The 23,914-nt window shown below is 45.5% G+C and overlaps 1 protein-coding gene across 1 annotated transcript in view; it reads right to left on the bottom strand.

Annotated features, from left to right (window-relative positions):
• Positions 1–23,914, bottom strand: part of LOC131591736 (voltage-dependent T-type calcium channel subunit alpha-1I-like) — a 147,886-nt gene that overhangs the window by 20,045 nt on the left and 103,927 nt on the right. The window contains exons 8-21 of the mRNA XM_058862742.1: positions 20,738–21,047; positions 18,951–19,351; positions 11,740–11,891; positions 10,995–11,180; positions 10,201–10,318; positions 9,587–9,742; positions 9,046–9,136; positions 6,910–7,112; positions 5,369–5,785; positions 4,381–4,481; positions 3,255–3,378; positions 2,348–2,416; positions 1,294–1,478; positions 833–959 (exon numbers count right to left, since the gene is read on the bottom strand). Coding sequence (XP_058718725.1) covers positions 833–959; positions 1,294–1,478; positions 2,348–2,416; positions 3,255–3,378; positions 4,381–4,481; positions 5,369–5,785; positions 6,910–7,112; positions 9,046–9,136; positions 9,587–9,742; positions 10,201–10,318; positions 10,995–11,180; positions 11,740–11,891; positions 18,951–19,351; positions 20,738–21,047 — 2,640 coding nt within the window. The remainder of the gene's footprint in view (positions 1–832; positions 960–1,293; positions 1,479–2,347; positions 2,417–3,254; positions 3,379–4,380; positions 4,482–5,368; positions 5,786–6,909; positions 7,113–9,045; positions 9,137–9,586; positions 9,743–10,200; positions 10,319–10,994; positions 11,181–11,739; positions 11,892–18,950; positions 19,352–20,737; positions 21,048–23,914) is intronic.

Below are 23,914 nucleotides of genomic sequence, written 5' to 3'. Positions count from 1 at the left end.
CCCCAGGCCTGCAGTGACCATAAGCCCACCATCTGACAGCCCTTAAGGCAGCCTTTCTGGGTACAAAGTGAAAAAGTATCTTCTAATCAGTCCCCTAGAGTAATCTTCCCTCCCTGCTTCCCAGTTACTGAGAGTGCTGATGGGATCTCATCTGAGGGTAAAGAACCAGAAAAAAACATCCTCTTCTCATATATATTTATTCACAAAGCTGCACTGCACTGCTGTGACTCTTCTGCCCAGGGCTCCTTTCCCCATATGGAAGGTACTGGATTGTGCATTTGTACAGATGCATCAGAGCAAACTAAGTATAGCGCATTCCCTGAGATGGAAGTAACGCCCACACTCTTGCTCCTCTGCAATGCAACAGCTGAAAATAAAGAGGATTAAATAAAAAAATTAAAGAAGTTTGTGGGTGGATTTAGGGCTCAGAGTGAGGGGGAGGAAGAGAGCTGACTGGAGGCAGGGTTCATGTGAGCAGGCACTGAACTGCTTGCCCTTGTGGGGTGGCATGGATGGGTCCAATGAGCTCTGCATCAGCCCTGGGCTCTTCCTATGGCACTGGCCCAAACCCTGACCCAGCTGCTGACAGGTGTGAGGATTAACTCCTGTCTCTCACGTCCAGCAATGCCTGTGCTTGCTGAGCACCTGTCTGTGCTTGCCAAAGGCTGTGTCATGGTGGAGATGACTTGTGGAAGAGGGAAAACACAGAGAATTCACCAGCTTCCCTGTCTCTCCTGCTCTGCTTGGCTCCCTGTGTCTGCTACAGGACCTGGGAGACAGGTGTCCATGGCAATAGGGCTCCAGGGCTGTTTGATGGACAGTAACAACCTACCTGCACTCCCAGGATGCCAAAGATGATGAAGAAAGCACAGCAGATGAGGACAATGTTTCCTATGGGCTTGAGGGAAGAAATGAGTGTCTCCACCACCAGCTTCAGACCAGGGGCTCGACTGATGACTCTGGAAAGGAAGCAAGGGGAAGGATGACAGAGGGACAGGGTGGGGACATTTGGCCTAAGCTAAGCATTTTCAGCTGCAGCAGACCCTGTGCAGTGACCCCTCAGTGGAGATCCCTCCCCTGTGATCAAAAATCCTTTTCTCTCCCATAGATTTTTTGTTTGATGAGGTATCTCCAGCAACAGACCCATATGGCTAAGGAGGACCTCCTTGTGGCTTATTGCTTGTAAGTGGAAAAACTAAACTTTGCCTGGCACAACAGGATGTGACCCTGGGACCCCTCCTGGGGATAACCAGTGAGAAGAGGGGGCCAAGCAGGGCTCGGTGGGGTTCTGACCGGAGGGGACGTAGTGTGCGCAGCAACCGGAGCACTCGCAGCACCCCCAGGATTTTGGCACCACCAGCAGAGGCCACTGAGACCACAATGTCAATGAGAGACACAAAGACCAAGAAGCCATCCAAGATGTTCCAGCTGCTGCGGAGATAGGCTTGGTCCCCAAAATACAGGCCTAGAGAGACCACCTGGAAGAAAGGGGAGAGAAGAGAGGGTGAAATGGCTCCTATGTTACCTGGTAGAGAGCAACTATGGAGAAAATGGGAGAAGGAATAGTTATCAATTCCTCATTACACTGAAGTTGTCATCTCATAATCTTTTCCTTTCACCTGGGTGTCTATAAAGGAAAACACCTTTTTTCTGCCTTCCTGAGTAACATGGCACTGTAGGGGAGCCACAGGAAACCTTTCCCTGCCACACAAGACTTTGGGGAAAGTCTCACGGTTCAGAAATCACCCTGGAGGTAAAGTCAGGCACTAAATCCATACTTTGGCTCTTAAAGGGGTAATTTGTTTGTCAGCAGTTCTCAAAAACAGTGAGTGCTACAGAAATTGATGGCCATGGAAAGATATTAACATCCTGCAAATCATGGTCAAAATTCAGATATTAATTTCAGGGGTTTAATTTCCAGCACACAGATTTAGAACTTTTTCCCAAACATGAGAAGGTAGTACCAAGGTTTTCTGATTTTTGCAAAGTACTTTTACATCTATGGAATAATTATCTCAACTTTGAGCATGTCATAAATATTTTTGTAATGTCCCCCATTCTTGCTCCCGAAGAAACGGAATGGACATTTGACATCATTATAAAATCCATACTTGAATGCCAGCTATCCTTCATGAATACTAAGATTCAACTGGATCTAATGCCTACAATAAACATCTCTATGCCTAGCAAGACAGGACTGAACCCCAGGCAACATCTGCCTTTATAAAGGTAGAGGGAAGGATTGCTGTACTGAGAAGATGAGCAGATTTTAAAAGGGTGCTGAGCAAACATGAACAGTGTTTGACACTGGAAAAAGGCTCTGAGCTGTTCATCTCCAGTAACTTACCTTCAGTGTCATCTCAGCTACAAAGATTGCTGTGAAAATGTAGTTGGACACAGTGAGAAAGATTCTTTCCTAGAAAAAATAAAACAAAAGAAAAAACAAAACAGAGAAAGACCTTAAATGTATTTTGACTATTTCTTGTTCCTCTGTCAGGCCCCTTTGATGATCTTGATATTTTTGCATTCCTGTGAAGGGTCTGAAAGTTGATGAAATAAGGGAACTGCCCTTTGCAGAGGTCAGTGCTAGGCAGCTTTCAGTTCATATAGTCCCTTGGCTGGGACAGGATCATATGCAGCTCTGCCAGAGAACAGTGGATGGGGGTTTTTTGCATCCTGCAAATCTGGTTTCAAGGCACCTTCTGCCCTTTTCTGTCAGTGCTGCTCAGGACTGACCTGCTGCACTGACCTGGGACTCCTTCCTGAAGAGCTGCTGAGCATAGACCACAGATTGTGTCCAAGTGCAGCAGAGTCTGGGAGCCAGCTAAGGCAGACAAGCAGAATAAGTAATTTCATTGCCAGCTTAAGACCCCTCCAAGATAGCCCAGGAGTAGCATACATGAATGATGATGTGCCATTCCTACAGCATGGAAGTTACTTCAATCTTTCAGTACCCAGTCATTGTCCCTTTTGCCATTCATCTCTTATATGCAGGTTTCTGGAGGAGACTTTTATTTTCCAAGGCAGAAGGAACTAGGCTTTCTGTATTATAAAGTGGGTTGCCCCATTATAAGAGCCTGCAGGGGAAGCACACATTTATGTCAATTACTAATATTTAGGTATTTGAATAGATGAGTCGGAGCTGGTGTTTAATGCTGAAGTTCTTCCAGAGATCATACCAGTACCAGGAACACTCAGGAGCCACCATTGTTAAAGGCTGTGCTAAAAAGTGGGTGACAGGTAATGGTCCTCACCGTGCTTCTGTGTTCAATCTGAGGTCTTTCCAGGGCAATCGTGATGCAGTTCAGGAAGATGAAGGCCAGCACTACGTGGTCAAAGAGCTTGTGAGCAATGACGGTTTGGCAGAGGAGGCGAAACCTGCAAAAGAGTTCCAGTAGGCACCTGTGCCTTCGGCAGAATAAATTTAATAGCAAAGGAGACACAGAATTAAGCGTTCTGGCCAAAACTGGGCTCTGAAACAGCAGCATGTCTGATACTGATGTTCCTTGAAATAGCAGTAGCCCAGGGTGGTACGTGGTCACACAGGGAGCCTGGAGCAGAGCAAGGGCAGAGCAATGAGCTGAACCTCCATTGATTTCCCCAGTGCCAGAGTAGTTTCCTAAACACTATGATGCTGTGCTCCTGTCTTGCCTTCTAAAGAGGCTGAATTTCAGTTTTCCTCCCAAACTCACACTTTGTACCACCCCACAGCGAAGAGACCACATGCTGAAAGCTGAGGAGAGGCAAGTAGGGTGGCAGTCATGGGGGCCACACTTCTGAAAGACATTGTGTACATCAACATAGGTGTCAGAGCAAAAAGCTCTCCCTCATGGCCTGTAATGAAAGCCCTTTCTTTTCGAGGGGCAATATGCATGGGTGAGAATATTGTTGGCTGGGGTACGTGGACATTTTCTCCTGGTGAGATCTCTTTAACAGGAAGAATTCTAACTTTACCCTAAAAGGTGTGATTTAACTGCTGGTAAGTTGATACTGGGACTGTAAATTAAATGAAGATGCTATTCTGGTACCAGGGGAGGAAATATCAGTATATGGAATCATCAATAATACATTCTTTATCCTCTTTGTGTTAACATTAGTATTCCCTGCCTTGCTTAGCTATAAATATTTATGATTACAGAAAATAAAAATGGGATGCTCCAAAGTGAAGGAAGATCACAATAGCTATTTAGGATGCTCAATTTTCCTTTCATTGCCAGAATCTAGGAAGAGAAATGTTGTTTGGCTGTAGAAGGGACAATGGAGGAGAAAATACACATTCTTAGCTGGTAAGTTTGCCACCTAACATCAGGGGATACAGCCAGCAGAGCAACAGAATCTGCCCCATCTTCTCAACCCTCTCATGGCAAAAACTGCACAAACCTGTTCTGTGGAGAGAAGAGATATATGGACCAGTCTTCCCGTAATTCACACCAGTCTGGCTTATAGACTTCCATCATCTTCCGGATGCGAAAGCACAGGCTCTGTAGGAATGCAGCAGAAGCAATTGCCACTGGTCACCTTCCCACTTGCCTGAGAGAGACATTCTTCCTTTCACATCTGACTCAAACACACCACTACCTGCTTTTCTTTAATTCCTCAACTGAGAAAATCAACTCAAAGGCAACAAGTCATGGAAAAGAAGGTAGAAGCTTCTTTGCAAGGGCTCGTTTACCTCTTGGCATCTGGTTTCCTCCCCGAATCATGAAAAATAAAACTATTGGTGTCCCTTCTAGAGTAGGACACTGTCTCATGATGCCTTCTTAGAGGTGTTGGAGGGACTGTGTTACATGAGAGCAATATTTCCTCCCTTCCTCAGCTAAATGAGAAGACAGGACAAGAAGGCTTTCTGTTGGCACTTGGGCTGAGAATTTCATACAGACATTTATATCTGTTCAAATTTCTACTGACCCTCACTCCACTTTTTCCACCCTTTGATCCACTCACAGATTGCTGTCCCCTAGGCTGATACCACAAAACCCACTTGCCTTGCCTGTGGTGCCTGTGGTTCCTGCTCTGGTCTGCTGATGCTCCTCACACAAAACTCTCACTGTTGCACAGCTGGACCTCTCCTATCTTGTAGAAATCACTGGCTGCACTGCTCTGAAATAACAGCCCCTGAATGACCACATGTACATCTCACATCTGCCTTCCTCCCACCACACACCTGCCTTGCAGGCAGCCTGACAATGTGGTGTAAGCTTTTCTGTGCCTAGAAGGTCCTATCTGCATTCAGTGCTGTCCTCCAGCTTTCCTAAAGCACCTTTGCAAGCCTTCCCATCCACATGCAAGAAGACTGAAATTTGAGGATGGATTTGAGGTTTCCCAGAGCACTGCGATGTAACTCCAGGTTCCTCCACCAAGTACTCACATAATCTATTTCATCATCATCCTCTCCCCGTTCTTTGTGGTTGTTCATCTTTGGGAAGATCTCCTTGACAATACTGGGCATTTTGCCATTGCAGTCCTGATGCTCACTGGCCCCAGGCGGTGCTCCCAGCCTGTGGGTCACTCTGTGGCCAGAAGGGACCGAGGCCAACTCCAGCAGGTCACAGGAGCCTTTGTTATCCAGAGACAGTGTCCGGCGGTGATGAAACACCCTTCCTGTCCCATCCGGCTCCCCATCTGCTGCCTTGTGTGTTTCCCCAGACAGGAGAGACTCATGCTCAGCTGAGGGAGGTTTGTGTTTCAGGCTGTGTCCCCGGGCCAGGCTGTTCCAGCTGGAGCGACGGCTTCCCCAGGCTCCACTGCGGCTCCAGGCGCCGTAGTGGGAACTGCGGGAGCTGGACTGTAAGAGAGTGGGATGGGGACTCAGTGGCTCTGGGCACAAGGAGGGTGCATGTGATCCTCTCTCAGATCACAGACTTCTCCCTGAGCCCCTATGCCAGAAGGCTGCCATTTATCAGACACTGAGCAAGTTGCATGGTGGGAATTCAGCAGCAATCTCGGTAAATCTGACAATGAATTGATAATGAGTTAGCAATGGTGTTGACTGTGATTACTTTATAGCACCATCTGTGTGCAAAGCACTTTCAGGGAAGGTAAGTAATAAAGCCAAAGGCCAGGTGCCTGATACTGTTACTTACACCAGCACAGAGCAACAGTAAAGCTCTCAAAAAATCTGATGGATCTGATGGGCAGCTTTTTACATTGTGCTGGGGTTAAGGATAACACAAGGCACAGGGTGATGGATCATCTGACACGCCATTTTTGAGTCCAGTCTTAGTAAAAGGGAGAAATGAGAGAAACAGGCTTGCTGGTTACAGTTTACTCTAACCACATCAGCAAGCTATCATGTAGTATGTGGCTGCTAGCTCTCCCTGTTTGGAAATAACAGGGGCATTTAAGCACCGAGGCATTCCCCAGAGCTGTGTACGCCAGTGGGTAGAAAGCCCAGAAGCTGATGTTACAAGGTGGACAGATCTGAGACGAACTGGTTAGACAACCTGCAGTGCTTGGGGAAGTGCTATGGGATAGCAGAATCTGCTATGGGAGCTCAAAGACAAAATTTCCACTGTTAAAAAAGCTGATACAATCCCATCCATAATGGAACTTGGTGCTTCTGGTACCACCTCAACTCAAGGTTTTGTGTCCTTTACTCTAAGAAAACAAGGAAAAGGCAAGGAGGAAAACATGTTCCACTGTAAGAGTGAGACTGTCTTCTTGATGTTCTCCCCCTCCCAAACCCAAAGGAATATAGATAGCTAACCTGGAAACAGACTTCAAAAATCTGGAAATTTAGAAAAATAATGTGAACTGATCTGGATTCTAAAGACAGGCAATGCTGTTGTGCTAGAAGCCTACAGCAGCAGTGCAATCCTTCCCAGAAATGCCCAGATGATGGCAGAAAGCCAACAAACTGCTTGGCCTTCAGAAGAAGGGTATGACACATGTTTATACTCCCTCACTCACCAAGGACCGCTGGTCATAAGTCATTCTCCCCAGGGACATCACACTGCTCTTCCGGGAGCCAACAGCAACACGGATCTGGTCAAGTTGCAGTGAGTTGCGTGAAGAGTTGGTGACTCCCCCAGAAACCACTGGTGGGTTGGAAGAGGGCAAGGATGGGTCCAGGTGCCCATTAGGTGTTACAGGAATTGCACAGAGTTTGGGATCTAAGTGGAAAAAATGAAGAAAGAAGAATGAAGAAAGAAAAAGGGGGGTTCCTCATGACCCAGTGACTGCTTTGATGCCTAAGCTGTCTAGCAAGTTAGTGGCAGCTAACAGATTGTTAGCCCTTTACCATCAATCAACATCAATTTCTCTGATTTAGGGTGTGGTGACAAAAGCAGTGCAAGCTGGGAAGGCTTTAAAGTCATTTCCTCAGCCTCCAAAACTGACCACATCTCTCCTTGGGGACAGACAGATGAGCAGCGTGGTGACCAAGCAGCCTCAGACTGACAGGCAGAGCATGAAGGAGAACAGGGGGACAAGAGCATGCTTCTGGCAGGCCAAGAGCAGACACCAACATCTTCAGGTCTCAACAAATTCCACCAGCTGTCAGATTGACTACTTAAAGCAGTTAGGCTGAAACACTGTGCAAGAGACTGAGATGTAGAGACAGCCACAGCCATACATGTACTGAGATCACCTTAAAATTCCTGCAATCATACTGCATACTATCCTAGTCTATCCTACTACACTGCCCTTCTTCAAACGACTGATCCTTGACCTTTAAGATCCAGGACACTTTTGAGGGAAATCTTAAGTTCTGTAGATGACCAAGAGCATTTTTTAAGATGCATGGAGAGGACAGGGTACTGAATTTTAATGCCTGAAAGGACTGGACCAATCACTTTTGTTTGACTTATTGCATAATGAAGGTCACCTATCCGTGTCTGCATGACAGACAGCCATGAGTTCACTAACACCTCTGTAACCTCTTCCTCCTCTGTCATCTCAGGGGTTTGACTGCCTGCATTCAGCATAAGCTCTGATATGGTGCAGCCATGTAACTCAAGATAGGACTGCTTTGAAAAGAGCTAAGTTATGGGAAAAATCTGTAAGCCAAAAACTGGAGCCACTGTTCCAGGCTGCAGGAGCTGCATTTATGCTCAGAAATGTGCCCGTGGTGCTTGTCTGAGTTGTGCTGTGAGTATGCTTGTGCCTGTCCTTGCACCTTGCTGATCCTGATCTTGTCTTGCTGACTGGACTTCTTGGTTTGACCTCAGACCTTCCTCACTGCTGTGAGCTTGCCTGGTAATTACTGAACCATTGGCAGACCCCTACTAGTGTCAAGCGGGCCTGCTCTGATCACCTTGTGCAAGAGTGTGCAGTGTGGCCCCTGCCCTCCTGCTTGGCTCTCTGTCCCCTTCAACTCCTGGCTCACCATCCATTGCAGAGCAAGTGACTCTTGCTGCTCCCTGCCACCAAGTCCTGTTTGAAGTATAATACCTCTTGTAGAAAGACTTTCAGTCTTTGAGGGATAGAGACCTTACTGGGTGGCTTGTACTCAGGTTGTTCCCGCTGTTAATTATCTCTCCTTGAAAATATATGGCTTTTTTTCAGCCTGAATTTGTCTAGCTTGAGCTTCCAACCTTTAAAATCTCATTATGCTTTTTTCTGCTCAATTAAAGAGCTATCTACCACCACAATTCCCTCCTTATGGTCTACAACTACAGAGAGAGTGATCAAGTAACTTTCCTGATTTCTCTCAGCTTCATTAGTCTCTCACTATGAGGCAAAGCTTCCAGGTTTGCCTGAGTCCTTTTTACTGTCTCGGTATCCCTCTCCAAATGTGGGTTTCAGATTTGGATACAGTGTTCCTGAAATGGTGACCCTGAAGATAACCAGAGACAGCCTCACTTCTCACTTCCAGTTGCTGTTCTGGAGGTCATTCAAGCACTGTTTCACTTAGCTACCACATTCCTCAGGATGCCAACATGTCTCTGCTTTTTCCACTAATAACACCACAAACTGGCATGAAGTTCAAAATAAGAACTGGCAAGTTCTCAGAAGTGGGAGTAAATTTTCTGCAGAATCTGCATTTAGATTTCTCACCAAACAGCAGTAGGACACAAGCAAATAATACTGTTTGAGCTATTGTACCTGAGCCTTCCTGGACCTCTTGGAATTGATCAAACTCTTCCATGTTTGAAGAACTCTGATCTTCATCTGAGTATGACCGGTTGGCATCACCCTGGAACACACAAATATAGAAGTTGGAAACTCAAACAGTAAAGATCATTTGTTTTTGTCTTTCATTTCTGGAACAACTGCAAAACTATCCTTGGCAGTCAGGCATCCAGTGTGATCCCTGGAAAGATCCCTGGAAAGATTTGGGATGGCTGAGAGACTGCGCTGCTGCTTTTGGATGGGTAAAGGGCTCACCCTAAAGTAGGTTTTTTGTGTTACACAGAACAGAAATTGTGAATCCCCTTCCAGAGAGCCTCTTTCCTTGCAAGGATTAACACTGGGGTTTTTTCTCTTGTTTAATTGAATCCTACCCTAACGAGGGTCATTTCATGAGTGAAATTAAAGAGGTGTGTTACTTCGTAAGTCCTCCAGCCCAGTATCCTCAAAGTGTCACAAAGCATCTCTTTTTAGCACCTCTATTCCTCCTCCTGATGAAGCCTTGGTGGCAGCTCACCTCAGCCTGGAATCCCTCCACAAGAATGGCCACCAGAAGATTAAAGAGTACATAATTGCCAAATGTCATGAGAGCCACAAAGTAGAGGGAAGCCCACGGTGAGGTGGAGGCCATGCCATTATAGAGTACAACATTCCAGTCCTCCTGGGTTAGGATCTGCAAGAGAGGACAAGAAAGTCAAAAAACATGAAGGAAGCACATGAAGGGTATTCCCAGAAAAGCACAGTCAAAGAATACACATCAGGAGCAGACCAGGCCTCTGAACCCATAACCCATAACCCACTGTCACTGTCCAGCTGTGGCACTGCACCAAAAACCTTAGCTGAGCAAGAAGAAACAAGAACAACCATTAGGACAGCCATGTGCTGAGGTGAGAGTGTTAAACTTGGGAGTTGCCACAACAGGACTGACATTTTCACAATCATCTCCTAGGAAGGAAGAAGGTCCCCTGTTTGAAATACACACCAGACGTTTGGTTCCAATATGCAATTGTTCTTCCTTCACAAACTTTAGTGCTCTCAGGAGTCAGTGCAGTTCTCCTCAGTGAGGAAAAAGCACCTCCTGATCCTCTTCACTTTGCCCTGGCCCACCCATAGAGAGCAAAGTGGGCTCACCTGGAAGACAGTGACAATGGCCCACAGCAGGGAATCAAAATTCTTCCGGTCAGGAACTGTATCTCCTGTGTCTGTCCTGAGGCTGAACTTGCAACCAAAGATGTGCATTCCCAGGATGCTTTGGAACAAGATGATGTCAAATATAAATATCTCTGGCACCACAATGAACTCATCAGAGTAATTCTCTTCTCCTGAAAATCTAGTGCAACATCACAGCAGCAAGGGGTGTAACAATGTGTCAGACCACTGGGAGCTATCTGTGAAGAAGGAACTACATATTGCAACCCTGTAGGTCACCAGAAAATTTGTTTTCTATCTGTGCTGATTCAGAGATCATATATTCCCTCCAACCTGTCAGTCAGATCTGTTCGCTCTATTGTCCTTTTTGCTCTCAAATGTCTTCATCTTGCTATCCGGGCATCCATGGCATGCACAGACAAACTTTCTTGGTTGCTTCCTGCTGCTCTTCTGCCAGAGTCAGCCTCTGGACTGAACTGTTCCTGTAGCTAGTGCTGGTTAGCAGGAGACTTCACCTATTCTGCAACGGGACATTATGCTTAATGTCTGTATTTGCTGGTATTATTTTACTGCCCCATCCAAGCCAAAAACCTCAGCTGCTGAACCCAATTTAAGGCAGGAGGAAGTTCAGCCCTTAAGAAAACATAAATGTTTGTCAGTGCTGCCTTGGCCTAGAGCAATGGGCAAGATGAGTTATGCAGTCATGCTCTGAAGCTGCTGTCCCCATGAGCCACACAGTGCCACTCCAGAACACTGTGAGCTGACTGCCTGCTCACCTGAATATGAAGATGAAGAGCATGAGGAGCATGCAGAAGGTGGCTACGTTGTCCATAGTCTTCATCAGCACCACAAGCTGGCGGCGCAGCGCTGGCATGAAACGCACCAGCTTCAGCACCCGGAGGAGTCGGAATGTCCTCAGCACAGAGAGGCCCCCGTCTGCCTGGCCAATGATCTCCCAGATGCTGTGGTCCAGAGAGGCACAGGGAGTACGAGGGACAAATCAAAGCACAAGTGAACAAACCAAAGAAAACAAGGAATAACAACGCTAAGTCTTCACCTTGGCATTTGCAGTACAAAAAAGGGGTGAGAAAGTAAATCTGTCTGAGAAAGACAGAAGTATGAACTACAGGCTTATCCTCGTATGTTGAAAGCTGCATTTATGCTTTAAGAACATGAACATGGCAGTTCATGTTGCAGGACTGAAAGAAGGCTTCAGCATTAAATTCCAGCAAGACAAGTTCTTCTACCACACTTTAAACCTTTGTAACATCTTCAATTTGTGCATTTTCAAAATATTTCAGCTAATATTTGTTGTGAACTTAACAAGGCAGTTACAATTGCCTCAACTCTACAGAGGAGAGAACTGAGGAATAGAAATGCTGTGTGGCTTGCATAGCACCAACACCAAGTAATGGGAAAAGATGTCTTGGCCTCCCAAACCCTGACCTTGTGTATCAGCCCAGCTCCTCTCAGGTACTCTTTTCTATGTGTATTTCAGCTGATCCCCAAGGCCCTTGTCACCTGATGATGACGATGATACTGTCAAAGATGTTGTAGGGGTTGCGAAGGTAGTCAAAGAGACCAAAAGCAGCAAGTTTCAGGATCATCTCCAGGGCAAACATGCTTGTAAAGACAACATTGCTGATCTCCAAGATGTTGGTCAATTCCTCTGGCTAGAGAGAATGCAAATTCAGAGAGTCAGAACTGAAAGAGCTCTGAAATTATGGGAAACAAAGTGTTACCCTTCCCAGGGAACAGGGCTTGTAGGGAGTTGCAAATTTCCATGGGTGAGACTGTAGTGGATCTGGATAGCAACACTTGCACTGCAATTCCTTTGCAGATTTGCTACCTTCATCATAGATTATATCCCTAACAACTTTTTTATTTTCTGGAGGTGATCAGGAGCCTCACAGCCATTTACACAGCCAAGGCTGACCAAGCATCTCCTACGTCCCACCCCATATCCCGTTCCCCTGACTAAAGGCTGCTGTATTTTGTGCAAAGAACTGCAGTATTTCTTGAAGGAGACCAAAATTGGCTGATTTGCAGTCAATCTCTTCCTTCAAGAATTTCTTCCTCTGAGGTTTCCACAGGTAGCTGGCACTTGTTGTTTTTTTCCTGGCACTTCTCTTTTTTTCCTGAAATTTTGAAAACATTTAAATGACAGGAAAACAGTTCCCCATCTTCCTCTGAATATCACTTCATTAAACTGCCCCTTTTCCCTCTATTTTTTCACTTCCTCATTTTTCTCTCCCCCTTCCCCCACCAAACCCTTGGTATGCATTGGTTTCCTGGTCTTGCTCCGTCAGTGTTATGCCTCTATCCTCAGAGTGGTCTCAATAATTACCCAAGAAAATATCAAACTAGACAAGACAACAGCAAGGAGGACCATAATGCTAAAACCTGCCTGTAAGGGACAGGGAGAGAAGGACAGGGTGAAGGATACAGAAAAATGGACAGCAAGAGGAGAAAGGCAAGTGCACGAGGTGAAAAATCCAAGAATGATAGAGATGACTGTTGAAAAATAAAGAGTGTACATCTTCTTTTGCATTGGTCTGAGCTATGCCTGGCCACCAAGACACTCTTTTACGCATCACACAAAATGGATGGGAGCAAGAAAACTGGAAATGCCTGATGCAGAGAGCACAAGAGGACAGACATTCCTGGCACTGTGGAAATGAAGAAGCGAATCCCTGCAGGTCAGAGCCAATATTTTTAGCATTCAATCAATACTAGTGCCCACGAGGAAGGGAAGTCATGGTCTCTCCCCATGGTCTGCAAAATTGCTGTTTTGTTGAAGGGTGTCCTTTGCACGGGTCGTGCCTGTTACTTGTACAGCTGGTGGAAAGGGAAGTGAGGGAGGAATGCAGTTCTAGTTCGGTCTCTCTGCCTGAAGCTGGGGTCTGCTTTAACCCCTGCTCTGAGGCCCCCAGTGGCCAAGATCCTTCCAAGTGAGCAAATGAACTGGAAACTTCTCACATCATTGGTTTCCCGTGCCCTTTGTTAATTTCTTGCACTCCTCATTGTAGCTTTTTATTAAAATAGTCCAGGTCTTTAAAATGAAAAAAGAGGAGATGGATCAATTTCCATCCATAGTTACATATGAATAGCAAAACCACCGTGAAAATGATGGAGAAAAGAGGGGAGATAAGAGAAGAGAGAGAAGGAATGAGCAAGTGCATGTGTGGAGGAAGAAATGAAGATCACTTCACTGAGACCCAGCAGTAATAACACTTGCTGAGAACAGGAGGTCTATATGTTAAACTGAGATGCCAATTTCAGTCTGAATCAAATCATTATGTCAGTGAAAATAAGCAAAGCAAAAACAGCAACAGGTTATGATGGTGGATTATCCTCCTCTCTGCTCTCCATACATTCTCTCGTGCTCTTGTAGGGAACAACTGATGTTTGAAAAACCATGCTTGCATCTTGCTTGTGGAAAAGGTCATCTGTTCCTCTGTCTTTCCTTCCCTCCTTGACATCTGTTTCTCTAGTCAATCTTCACCTGTTAATCTGTTTCTAATGGATCATCAATCAGCCCCAGCTAAGCATCCTTCCTAGAGAGAGAGACAGGAAAGACTGGGCAGAGAAAGAAAGACAGAAAGAAGAGATGGGCAGAGATAAAAGCAGAAAAAGAGAAATAAAAAAAAACAAAGCTGGAAAGAAATTAAACACACTAACACCCACAAGAAGTAGAGAATGAAAGAGTTGTTTTAAATAGTGTAGTAAAGAAGTAAATGCTGGGAAAGAAAAACTAACACAAAATAAATTAACTCAGGGAAAAAGGAGGTGATAGAGAGGAGACAGATGGAGAGGCACTAAGGCAGATGTGGCATTGCAGCCGTTTCTGGAGATATGGCTAATTTGACAGAGTGCAAAAAGCCATCAGCTGGGGGCCAAGGCTGCAGGGTGGGGTTCACCAGGGGTTGTGTTCTGTGTGGCAATGTCCTTGCTCCTAGGGCGGTGTGGCTGTCAGTGACAATGGATGAGGAGGGTGTCTGACACATGGCTGGTGCAGGGGACTCTTCTCTGGCCAGGGAAATGTGAACTTGATGAAGAGGACAAGCAAACAGGCAAAATGGTTCTCCCCTTTTCTTCCTACCAACACACAGGCTCTCCAACACAGTGGCTGTGTCACCTTGCAATTGTGAGGTCTCACCAGGCTCCCACAGACAGCATTCAGGCATTCATCATCTAAACCCTTCCTCCTCCCAGGTTTACCTAGAAACTGTAAATTGAAGCATCCCCAAGGAAGAACTCAAGGCTACTTTAGTCCAAGAAAAAGAAAGGAACACCAGAAATGTCCCCACAAGCAGTCTGTTCACATTGCCAAGACAGGACAGACTGATTTACCCATCACGCTAGAAGTGAAACTTGAACATAATTATGGGAGCTGGGTATTGGGGTAAGGAGTGTGGCTTGAAGGGGCAGAGATCCCAGGGGGCAAGGCATGCCCAGAGACACTGTTTTAACCAAAATGGTTAATTTATCCTGTGTATGGATCTCTTTCCAAAATCCATTAAACTATCTAATTCATATCTTTGTGGAATAAAATCCTTCATCTCTGACAATGTAGATCAAATACTGAGAGTAAAATATATGATTGAGATTTACTTCAGAACTCCTGTCCCATGATCAGAAACTAGAACTGGGGCAATAGAGGGCAGCAGCTCAGCTTTTTTCTCCTTCTCAATTTCTTACTAACTTTGGAGCTCTTTTGCCAGATTTGACTGAAAATATAATTAGTCCATTATCTAGCAGCAAACAGAAACTCTTGCATCATAGGAAAGGCTAAGAAGATACATATCACCATGAAGCCCCTGCAGGAAAAGTCTGTTCTAAGCAGGAGTAAATTTGCAACTGTTTAGAAACTGAAGAGTAATTGATGTGACCTATGCAGACCAGCCCTACCAAACCTACACACCACGGCCTTTGTGATGAGAATATGGAAAAGAAACATTCCATAAAGAGGTCTCTCCAGACAGTCTATTTTCACTCAGAGTTTTAAAGTCACTTGGCAATAATTAGAAGAGCCATAGAAATCAGCTATGGAACATACCAACGTTTACATAAGTTTCATCACCACCCCACAACCAGTGCAGGATTACAAGATTGTTATACTCTGGTTCTACAAGGCTGAAGTAGCGTGGTTTCATCTACCACTCCAGGGAGACTGTTCCATCTTCACTAAATGTCAGTATGATGAGCTGGCTTGGACATTTGCTGAATGTTTCTGGCAAGGAGCAAATAACAAAAAGAGAAGCAATAACTGTAAAATATGAGCTTGTGAATGCAATAAATGCTGGTACAAAGTGAAATCACACAGGCTAAGGGATATGAAGGTACTGATCCACAGGATGGGTCTAGTTAGGAAACAGGGGATCATCATCTAATCCACACAGAGAGACCTCATAAAGTACTGATCTGATGTACAAAGGAAAACTGTAAGTAGATACTGGAGAAGATAAACTAAGTCACTCAGCAGTTTCTGAAATGGCTGCTAATAGCAGAGAGGCTTGAGTCCAACAGGCCATTCAAGAAATACATTATGAAAAAGGCAGTCTGGGACATTCAGCTGGGACAAGCTTTTCATTGTCATGCTGAATACGAGAGAAAAGTCAGCAGCACCAGACCCACCATGAATATTAAGAAAAAGATAAGCCTCTTAAAAGGATTCTTCTGGACAGCCACAAGAATCTAATATTTTCTACACTGGATTTTAAAAATAGACATTTCCAAATAGAGGCAGATCTGAAGAACTGCAAAAACTATTTCAAGCAGGACAAAGCTTGAAATGATGGGGTTTGGCTTATGCAATATCTCAGCAATATCTGAAGGCCTAATACTGAGAATATTACATGGTGTATTGCACACTAGTGGAGTTGAATAAACGTAGCTATTTACAAATTATATCTTGTTATAAGATCATGGATTAAAAATGACTCATAGAAGTGCAGTTTCTCCTAAAATGAGTTGATTTCCCTCACAAGAAATATATATGAGGATGGAAACTGCCTTGGCCACACAATCAGGACAGGATGAAGGACTGGATGAATATGCTAAATTAAGCCAGATTTCAAGGTGATTTGAATATGAGTAAAGTTATTTGAATTGTTGAGGTTAAGTCTCTTGGAAGAAAAACACAGTGAATATTAAACCCCTGAATTATAACAAACAGTTTAAATTTCTGTCCTTCTGCCTGTTGGTCAAGACCAGGCAAAGCTCACGCTTGTGCTCTGTCCCTTGGGTTCCTGTGTTTATAAGCCTGAAACTTGTGCCTCAGCCGTTAACCTGATGGTTTTGGGTGCTTGGCCATCTTTCTGGTGAATAGCCCATGAAAAAGTGGAATGGCAAGGTGCTGGCACACATGCCATGAGCTGCCCAGCCAGGTATGTCCCTAGAGAGTGGCTGGACTTGTGATATCCCATGTACCAGAAAATAAAGGCTCAAGAGGTCTCTACAGGCATTAGTCCTGGGTCAGAAGACATCCCTATGATGAAGTAGCTAAAGCAAGAGAAGCTTCTTCTGTCATAAGGTGGCGTCACCCTGCAAATCACAGATCCTGGTGGGTGGAGGGGCTTTGCTGGATTTCATTCTGTGAAAAGAGAACGGTCTTCTCTGAGAAAAGACAACAGGAAAAAGAAAAAGGAAGGAGAAAAAAGTAGGCAAGGAAGCACTAGCCTAAGATGTACTGTTGGCATGATTTGAGAAAAACTGAAGGAGAGCAAAGGGAGGTACAAATGTCTGTGCTTCTGAGTTAACTGCTGACTGAAAAGAACCCAAAATTCATGGTATGGTCTGAATATGTTTTAGTCTTCTTGTGCCAGGAAAACAGAATTCAGTACATATTTTGAATAAACAGGCTGCACCACATTTTTCAGTTATGATCAGTTTGGCTGACAGCTCTTCTGGTAGAAACAGCATGCAGGGTCATAAGCTTTGCCCAGATACTTATGGATGAAAACTGACAGTACAGTTTTAAGGACTATCATTAAGGACCTGCTTCTAGAAACTCTAAGGCTGCCGAGGCAGATCCCACTCTGCTGTGGGCTGTACAAACACAGCAGAGGCATCCTAGAAGGGCTTAAATCTTCACATAAAATAGCCAGAACATGAGAGTAAATTCTCTACCTCCAGCTCAAGTATTCTTCTGTCAAACTATTATTCACACTGTGTCCATTAAACCAGGATGAACAACGGCTCTCCCTGCTTGGTGATCACATCTCTAAAATATCAGTGGGCAGTTTCCAAATTGTCCTGGGCTCCAGCCCTTAGTCATCTCTCTGATATGTGATAAATACTTTGCTCTTTTTTATCTATTTCCATGAGTCAACCCCTCCAGCATCTTCTTCATTCTCCTCTCTACTGAGCTCCCGCCAGTATTTTTCTGGTACTGAAGCATCCAGTGCAGTTTTGAATTCTGGGATCAAAAATTAAGGTGTCACAGCCTTGTATCAGAAACTAGCTGGGCTTTGAAAATTGGTTTAAAGCTTGATACGTGGGTGGGATGCAGACATCTGAGGCTTCAAATACTGGCTCAGACACTGTGTTGCCTCAAACAGGGAATTTAAGATACTCTGGGTCTCACGGTATCTTCATCCTGATACAGCACAGGACAAATCTGAGTGCCTTGCATGAACTGGGCTCACTGATTTTCTCTTTGCTGCTTGAGGCTGTGCTCAGGACAAGACGTCACCTTGACTCCAGAGCTTCAATACAGTCAGCATCTCAGTAGTGCAGCAATCTCTTATTTTGTGATCTGGGCAGACACATGGGGTGAATCTTGGTCTCATTCAGATTGGCGGCATAGATCTGAGACGTGGATGTACAGCATGGACTATTGAATGCAAAGTGCAGCAGAGCTACCAGCCAGCAATGCAGATTGGTCACAGGCGTGCTTAGCCCCTCTGACATTGGCACTGCACATCACAGTGTAGACACAGTCTCTGTCTCCCAGCTATAAAATAAGGGCACACAATTCCTCTCTATCTCACAGGTCTGTCGTTAGGATAAAGTGTACGGCTGACTCAGAGCTGCCTGCAAACTACTGGGCTGAAAGTCAAGCCTGTGCCCACACTTGCTTGTTTGTGTCTGACCTATCTATCACTTCATACTCTCAGGGCAAAGGAAAGGCTCAAGCAGCCTGAGCCCCCAAAATGACTGGAGATTGGAGGTAGTGCCTTTCCTAGTCCTCTTGTATAGATTGAATGTGCTCAGACATCTCTTAATTAAGTTGGGAAGGCTAGCAAGCTGATGGATTTGAATTGAGATGCTGGTGAAGTGCCTGTGACATCCCCAGAGGGCACATTAAATTAACCAAATAGACTAAGGATTCAGTAAGCTAATGAAGAGAGAAATGAGTGCAAGAGATGAGGAAGATGGAAGAGAGGAGGATGACAGAGAGAGAAGCAGACAGGAAGCAGAGACAGGGCAAAAAAACCCAAAAAACAGTGGGATGAATGACCAGGGAGGAGGAAAAGAGGGGCATTGAAAAGAGGTGAGAGGAAAATACATGGAGAGAGAGAAAGCAATTAAGTACAGGTCTAAGGAAGTAAGTGACCCTGCAAGATCCTGAGGCTTTCTCTAGAGTCATGCTGGGACCATCTGTGCTGCAGTCTGAGGTCCAAATTGTCTCTGCCTCCACCAAGTTGCATCAGCTGCTTAGCAAGGCCATAACCCCCAGTAGGACTCAGCAGCCCATGCTGCCCACCTCGTGCCCTGAGGTGCTTTACCTGTTCGTGGTGCTCAATGCCCATGCTGATGGTGTTCACTAGGATTGCAATCATGATCCCACGGTTGAAATACTTGCTGTCCACAATAACTCGAAGCTTGACCCTCACTTCTCGCCACATGTCACTGCAGAGCTTCAGCCGGCCTCCTTCTTCCACCTCCTCCTCCTTCTCCAGTGCTGAGGCACCCTGGTCCTCTTGGCTGCCTTCTCCCTCCCCTTCACTGGCTCCTCCATCCTCCTGGTCTGAGCCAGCACTATCCAGGGCTGAGAGCCTTCTGGATGCTTCATGTTCCGCCCTATGGCATCGTGGGCAGTTGGTGGGATCAGAGGTTGCTGTCACAGCGATGGGCTGGACTAAGCCCTGAGGAGGGCAGCCAAGAGAGTTGTGCTGCTGGCAAAGCCCTGGAAAGAGAAATGGTGCTGCTTAAAGAAGGAGGATATGAAAAAGACATTCAGTGTGGACACCTGTTTGGCTTCTGGGTATTTAGACAGAGTAACTGGTCTTTTCAGCTGTGAGGATGATTAGACACTGACACATCATCTCAAGGGCAGCAATAGAAGCCGTTGCCATTGGGAGCTCTATGCTGACAGGCTGTGTCTCCAAAACACACGGTACTGTTCAGCTTGCCTGTGACTAGGCTGAACAGAGTTCACATCTATCAAAGAAAGAACTGCTTTGTCTCATGCAGAAATCATAGCCTGAGACTCACTAGCTTGTGTTAAGTGGGACCTGAGGCGAGAAATGGTCATGAGAGCTGGTTTTGGTCTGAATTGCTACAAGCAGGGTCTGAGAACCCCCAGGCTGAACTGGACTCTCTAAATTAGAGAAGCTACATCAGCAAAGCATCTCAAAAAGCCAGAAGAGGTAACACAGGAACGCTTCCTCCTGACAGCATGCACTATGAATCAGAACAGATCCCCTGACTTCAGTGAGAAATCTAAATTTGTGTTCCTTGATCCTCCATTTTGGCCAGGAAGATCAAATGGACACTGGGGGAAATGAAGCAATTAATTCATTAACACAGTGCATGAAGCCTGCAGAAGCGCTTCTCCCAGCAAGTAAAGAAAATGAAAGTTTGAGTATGCAAAACACGTTGAAGGAAAATCTGCCTTTTTGCTTGTTAATGGGAGCATAACTTTGGAAAGGCATCAGCAGGCAGTTAATACTAACTCTATAAAACCATTTTTACAGTGACTTTTCCAGCCAGGAACCCAATTTAAATGATATCTTATGTCTAATTTTACGCAACAGCATGTGCTGCCGTCAAGAGAAATTGTCTCCGTTGTCCTTGCATATCAACCAGACTCCTTAGGTTCAGGCGACACCCTATGCAATTCAACTCTCTTTGTCTCGCTCTTGAGGTCTGGAAACAACTCGCTTTGGGAGTAGAGCTCTGGGGGTCCTGCTGTGCCACCAGGTCCAATCCTTTGCCCCACTTTGTTATGTCCCCTAATTCTTCTCTCTCCCAAACTGCTATCAACACCCGGCTATACCAGATACATGGAGACCTTTACAAGCCTCAGTGTCTTTATCTCTTTATGGTGTCTGGATTTCAGATCTACATTATCCATGTTTCCTGTAGCCCTGTTTCATTCCCATTCTTGCTGGTCACCCCCACCTTGCTGGTCTGGTGTGTAGGCCATGGTGCCTTGCTCAGTGGCCAACGTTAATTCTAGTTCTGTGCTTTATAGGCACAGGTCCCTTGGAAAGCTGGCACATGGAGACACTCCCAGTTACTCTCACATTTCTGCCACTGGCATTTCCAGCTTTACCCACGCAATCCTTACTGTAGTGCCTCTGGCTTTTCCTGTTCCTGCCGGGTTTGGCATCGCCGGGCTCCTGCACGTGGCCGTGGCGCCAGCTCTGCACGCTGTTGTACAGCCCCAGGGTGCGGCGCTTGGCCTTGCGCAGGATGTGGCAGACGTACTGGAAGATCTCCTCGTAGCAGTCTCCCGGCTCCATGTAGCTGGCGACGGTGCTGGAGGAGAGGTAGCGGGCCCTCTGCTCCTGCATCAGCTGGTGCTCCCGCTGCTTGGTCTCCGAGAACTGCGTGGCGATGACCACCAGGCACAGGTTGATCATGAAGAAGGAGCCCACCTAGCAACAAAGCAGAGAAAGGGACCAACATCAGCACGAAAATAAACATGTGGGAGTGGGAAGAGGAGAGAGGAGGCAGACAGAGGAGTGAGAATCAGTCTGCATATGGAGAAGAAGTTTCAGAGCAAGCCAGGAGTGCATGAGTTTGGTTTTGAGAACTCACTCAACATAATTTCCATGCAGAATTTAAAGCTACGCACTGAAATTCTGGAAACAGGTCCAACTTGTGGCAGGTTTTGGGACCCTTAGAAAATCACTTATAAGTTACATACAAAGGGTTTGATGAAAACCAAACTTTTTTTCCCCTTCTTTGTGTTAAATAGAAGATAGGAGACAGAGAACCAGTTTGGTTGATTTATCCTCTGCTTATTAATTTACCACTGGAAAAATCATGCACTGCCATTTATAGTCTTCACCTCTTGGAAGAAATGTCAGTATTCTCATTTTAATGACATACCAGTATACTTGGGGCATATAATTGATTTCTATCATTTGCACCTTAATTCTCCATATAGGGAGATGGGAGTTTCCTTAAATGAGTGAGCTTTTGAAATCAAAAAGAGTTTTACAAAGTCAAACAAGAAGGACACATAGTAGTCTGATAAAGCCATGCTTCCTTGCTTATTTTCTATTCTTCTGATACAAGACATCATATTAGCCCTTTCTTAACTTGTCCTCTGGCCTACATAGGCTTCTCATTTCAAACACAAAAACTGTAAAAAACACACTCCAAATTTCTTAGAAAGAGCAAACAAAATGCCCAAGTTCTCCCTGTTCTACATACAGAAGCTCAAATGTCTACCAGGATTAATTTAAAACTTGCACATTCCCTTTAAACCTCAGTTTTCCTATTTATAAAATGAAGCAAGAATTTCTTTGTGCTGAGAGTTCTGGAAGCAAAATAAAGTCACTCTGTGTTACATATCATGAAATTAGAGATTAATTTCCACTAGAAGATCTATCCATAGATAGATAGATAGATAGATAGAAGATAAATCCTGAGCTTCAACATGATGAGAATTTCATACATAAAAGGGCTGTTAACTTCATTCAAAATAATTTTCAAAAGCTATGGTACCTTGATTGGTGCCTGCTCCCTGCAGGGCTGTGTCAATAGGGCATTGATAAAATGCAGAGCCTAAACTCTGAACAAGGACTACACATCTGCAGTGCTCTGAAACAGACTCTGGGGCAGTCCCTGGGAGGAGATGAAGCACCAGCTCATGATTTCTGCTGTCCCTGGACCTGTGAGCATCCCTGCTAAGGGGCATCCTGGCAGCAGTTTCTCCTGTATGAACCTACACAGGACCCAGTCTCACATCACTGTCTCTCCTTTGCAAGCAAACAGCTCTGACGGAGAGGATTCAGTCCTGCCCTTGTCTTCACATGTCTCCTCTCCTGTAAAGCCTTTCCAACAAAGGGGACAGAGCAGGCAAAGGTAGTGATGGCCTGATCCCAGTGCTTGTGAATGGAAAAAGGGTTTAATTCAGCAAAAAACAGAGCTTGTTTTACCTATCCAAGCAGTTTTCCCTCAGTTCATAGCCCTTACTGCCCCCCTGACCAGCTTGCCCTTTTGGGTGACCCTTACTCTTGGACACAGGTGCTCTTTATCCAAAAGAGAGGTGTCCCTGCTAGCATCTCAATAACCCTTTGAAACATGAAGCTCTTTCCAACCAGATTCAACATAAGGACAATAAAGTGTCTCAAAATAAAGGGCTTTTTTTTTCTCCCCTCCTCCTCTCAGCACCCTTCAAAGCTGTTCTAATTCTGTTTCCCTTCATCACTGAACCCTTCTCTTCTCTCTCCTTCCCCCATATTTCAGCCTATTTTCCCTTCAGCTTCTGCATGTGGCCTTGAAAATTAAAATAATGCCTTGTTCAGATTCCTTTGCCTTCACCCAACATTTTCCCTAGTCTGTGATGTCTTGCATGTTTTATTTTAACTGATGAGCGTATTACTGGGAATCCAAAGTCTTCTTCAATGCATTCTCCTCAGCAGCATGATACTTGCCTGGGGTTTCCCTTTTGGTTATGTTCCTCAGCTGGGATGAGAGAGGCAGGGCAGGGGGATGGACAGCAGTGGTGTGAGCTTTTCTGGAACACTACTTGTGACACCACCTCATACTTTGCAGCTTCCCACAACTCCCAAACAAGACATGAGGGCTTGCAACACCTTCTCTCTAGGCCACAAGAGGAAGAGGTGAGGGCTAAGATGCCCTCACCAGGACCGCACTGTCGGCCTAGGGTTGAATCAGAGCGGGGTTCAGGTTCACATCACTGAGCCCTGTCCTCACAGGCACCATTTGGTGCCATCTCCCACCAGATGAAGAAAAAGAGGGGGAGTGAGGGGACTGGATATGGCAACTACTCCCCAGTCCTTATCCTTTTAGCTAGGAACATCAAACACAAAGCAAATTAGCTTGGTTAATCCTTAAAACCACAGGCAAGCCCATAAACTCTCAGGCTCTGCTGAGCTTGAAGCTGCCTCCCAGCTAGGAGAAGGACAGGAAGGGTCCCAGAAGGCTCCTAATTGAGTGATTCATCTCAGCTGGCTGAGCAGAGACAGAAAGTGTCAGACATGGAGTCCAAGCATTTGAGAGAAGCAGATGTAGACCCTTGATTCCAAGTCCCAACACAGGGTCCCGTTCAGCCCTGAGACTGAGCTGTGCTTTGATAAATCAGATCCTGGCCTCACTCAGCCCAAGGTTCAAGCCCTATCTCTGCAATATCTAACATACTCTGACTAGTGCTGCAGATCCTGACTTGTCAACTACTTTTACTGCTTATGCCTGGATATCCAGCTTGCCTTCCAAGGCCCACATGTGTAAGCACAGGGTGCTTCAAAGAGCCTCAGAGTGCTGCAATACA

The sequence above is a fragment of the Poecile atricapillus genome, chromosome W, assembly GCF_030490865.1.
Source record: "Poecile atricapillus isolate bPoeAtr1 chromosome W, bPoeAtr1.hap1, whole genome shotgun sequence".
Classification (NCBI taxonomy): Eukaryota; Metazoa; Chordata; class Aves; order Passeriformes; family Paridae; genus Poecile; species Poecile atricapillus.
This window is presented reverse-complemented; position numbering and strand designations above follow the sequence as displayed.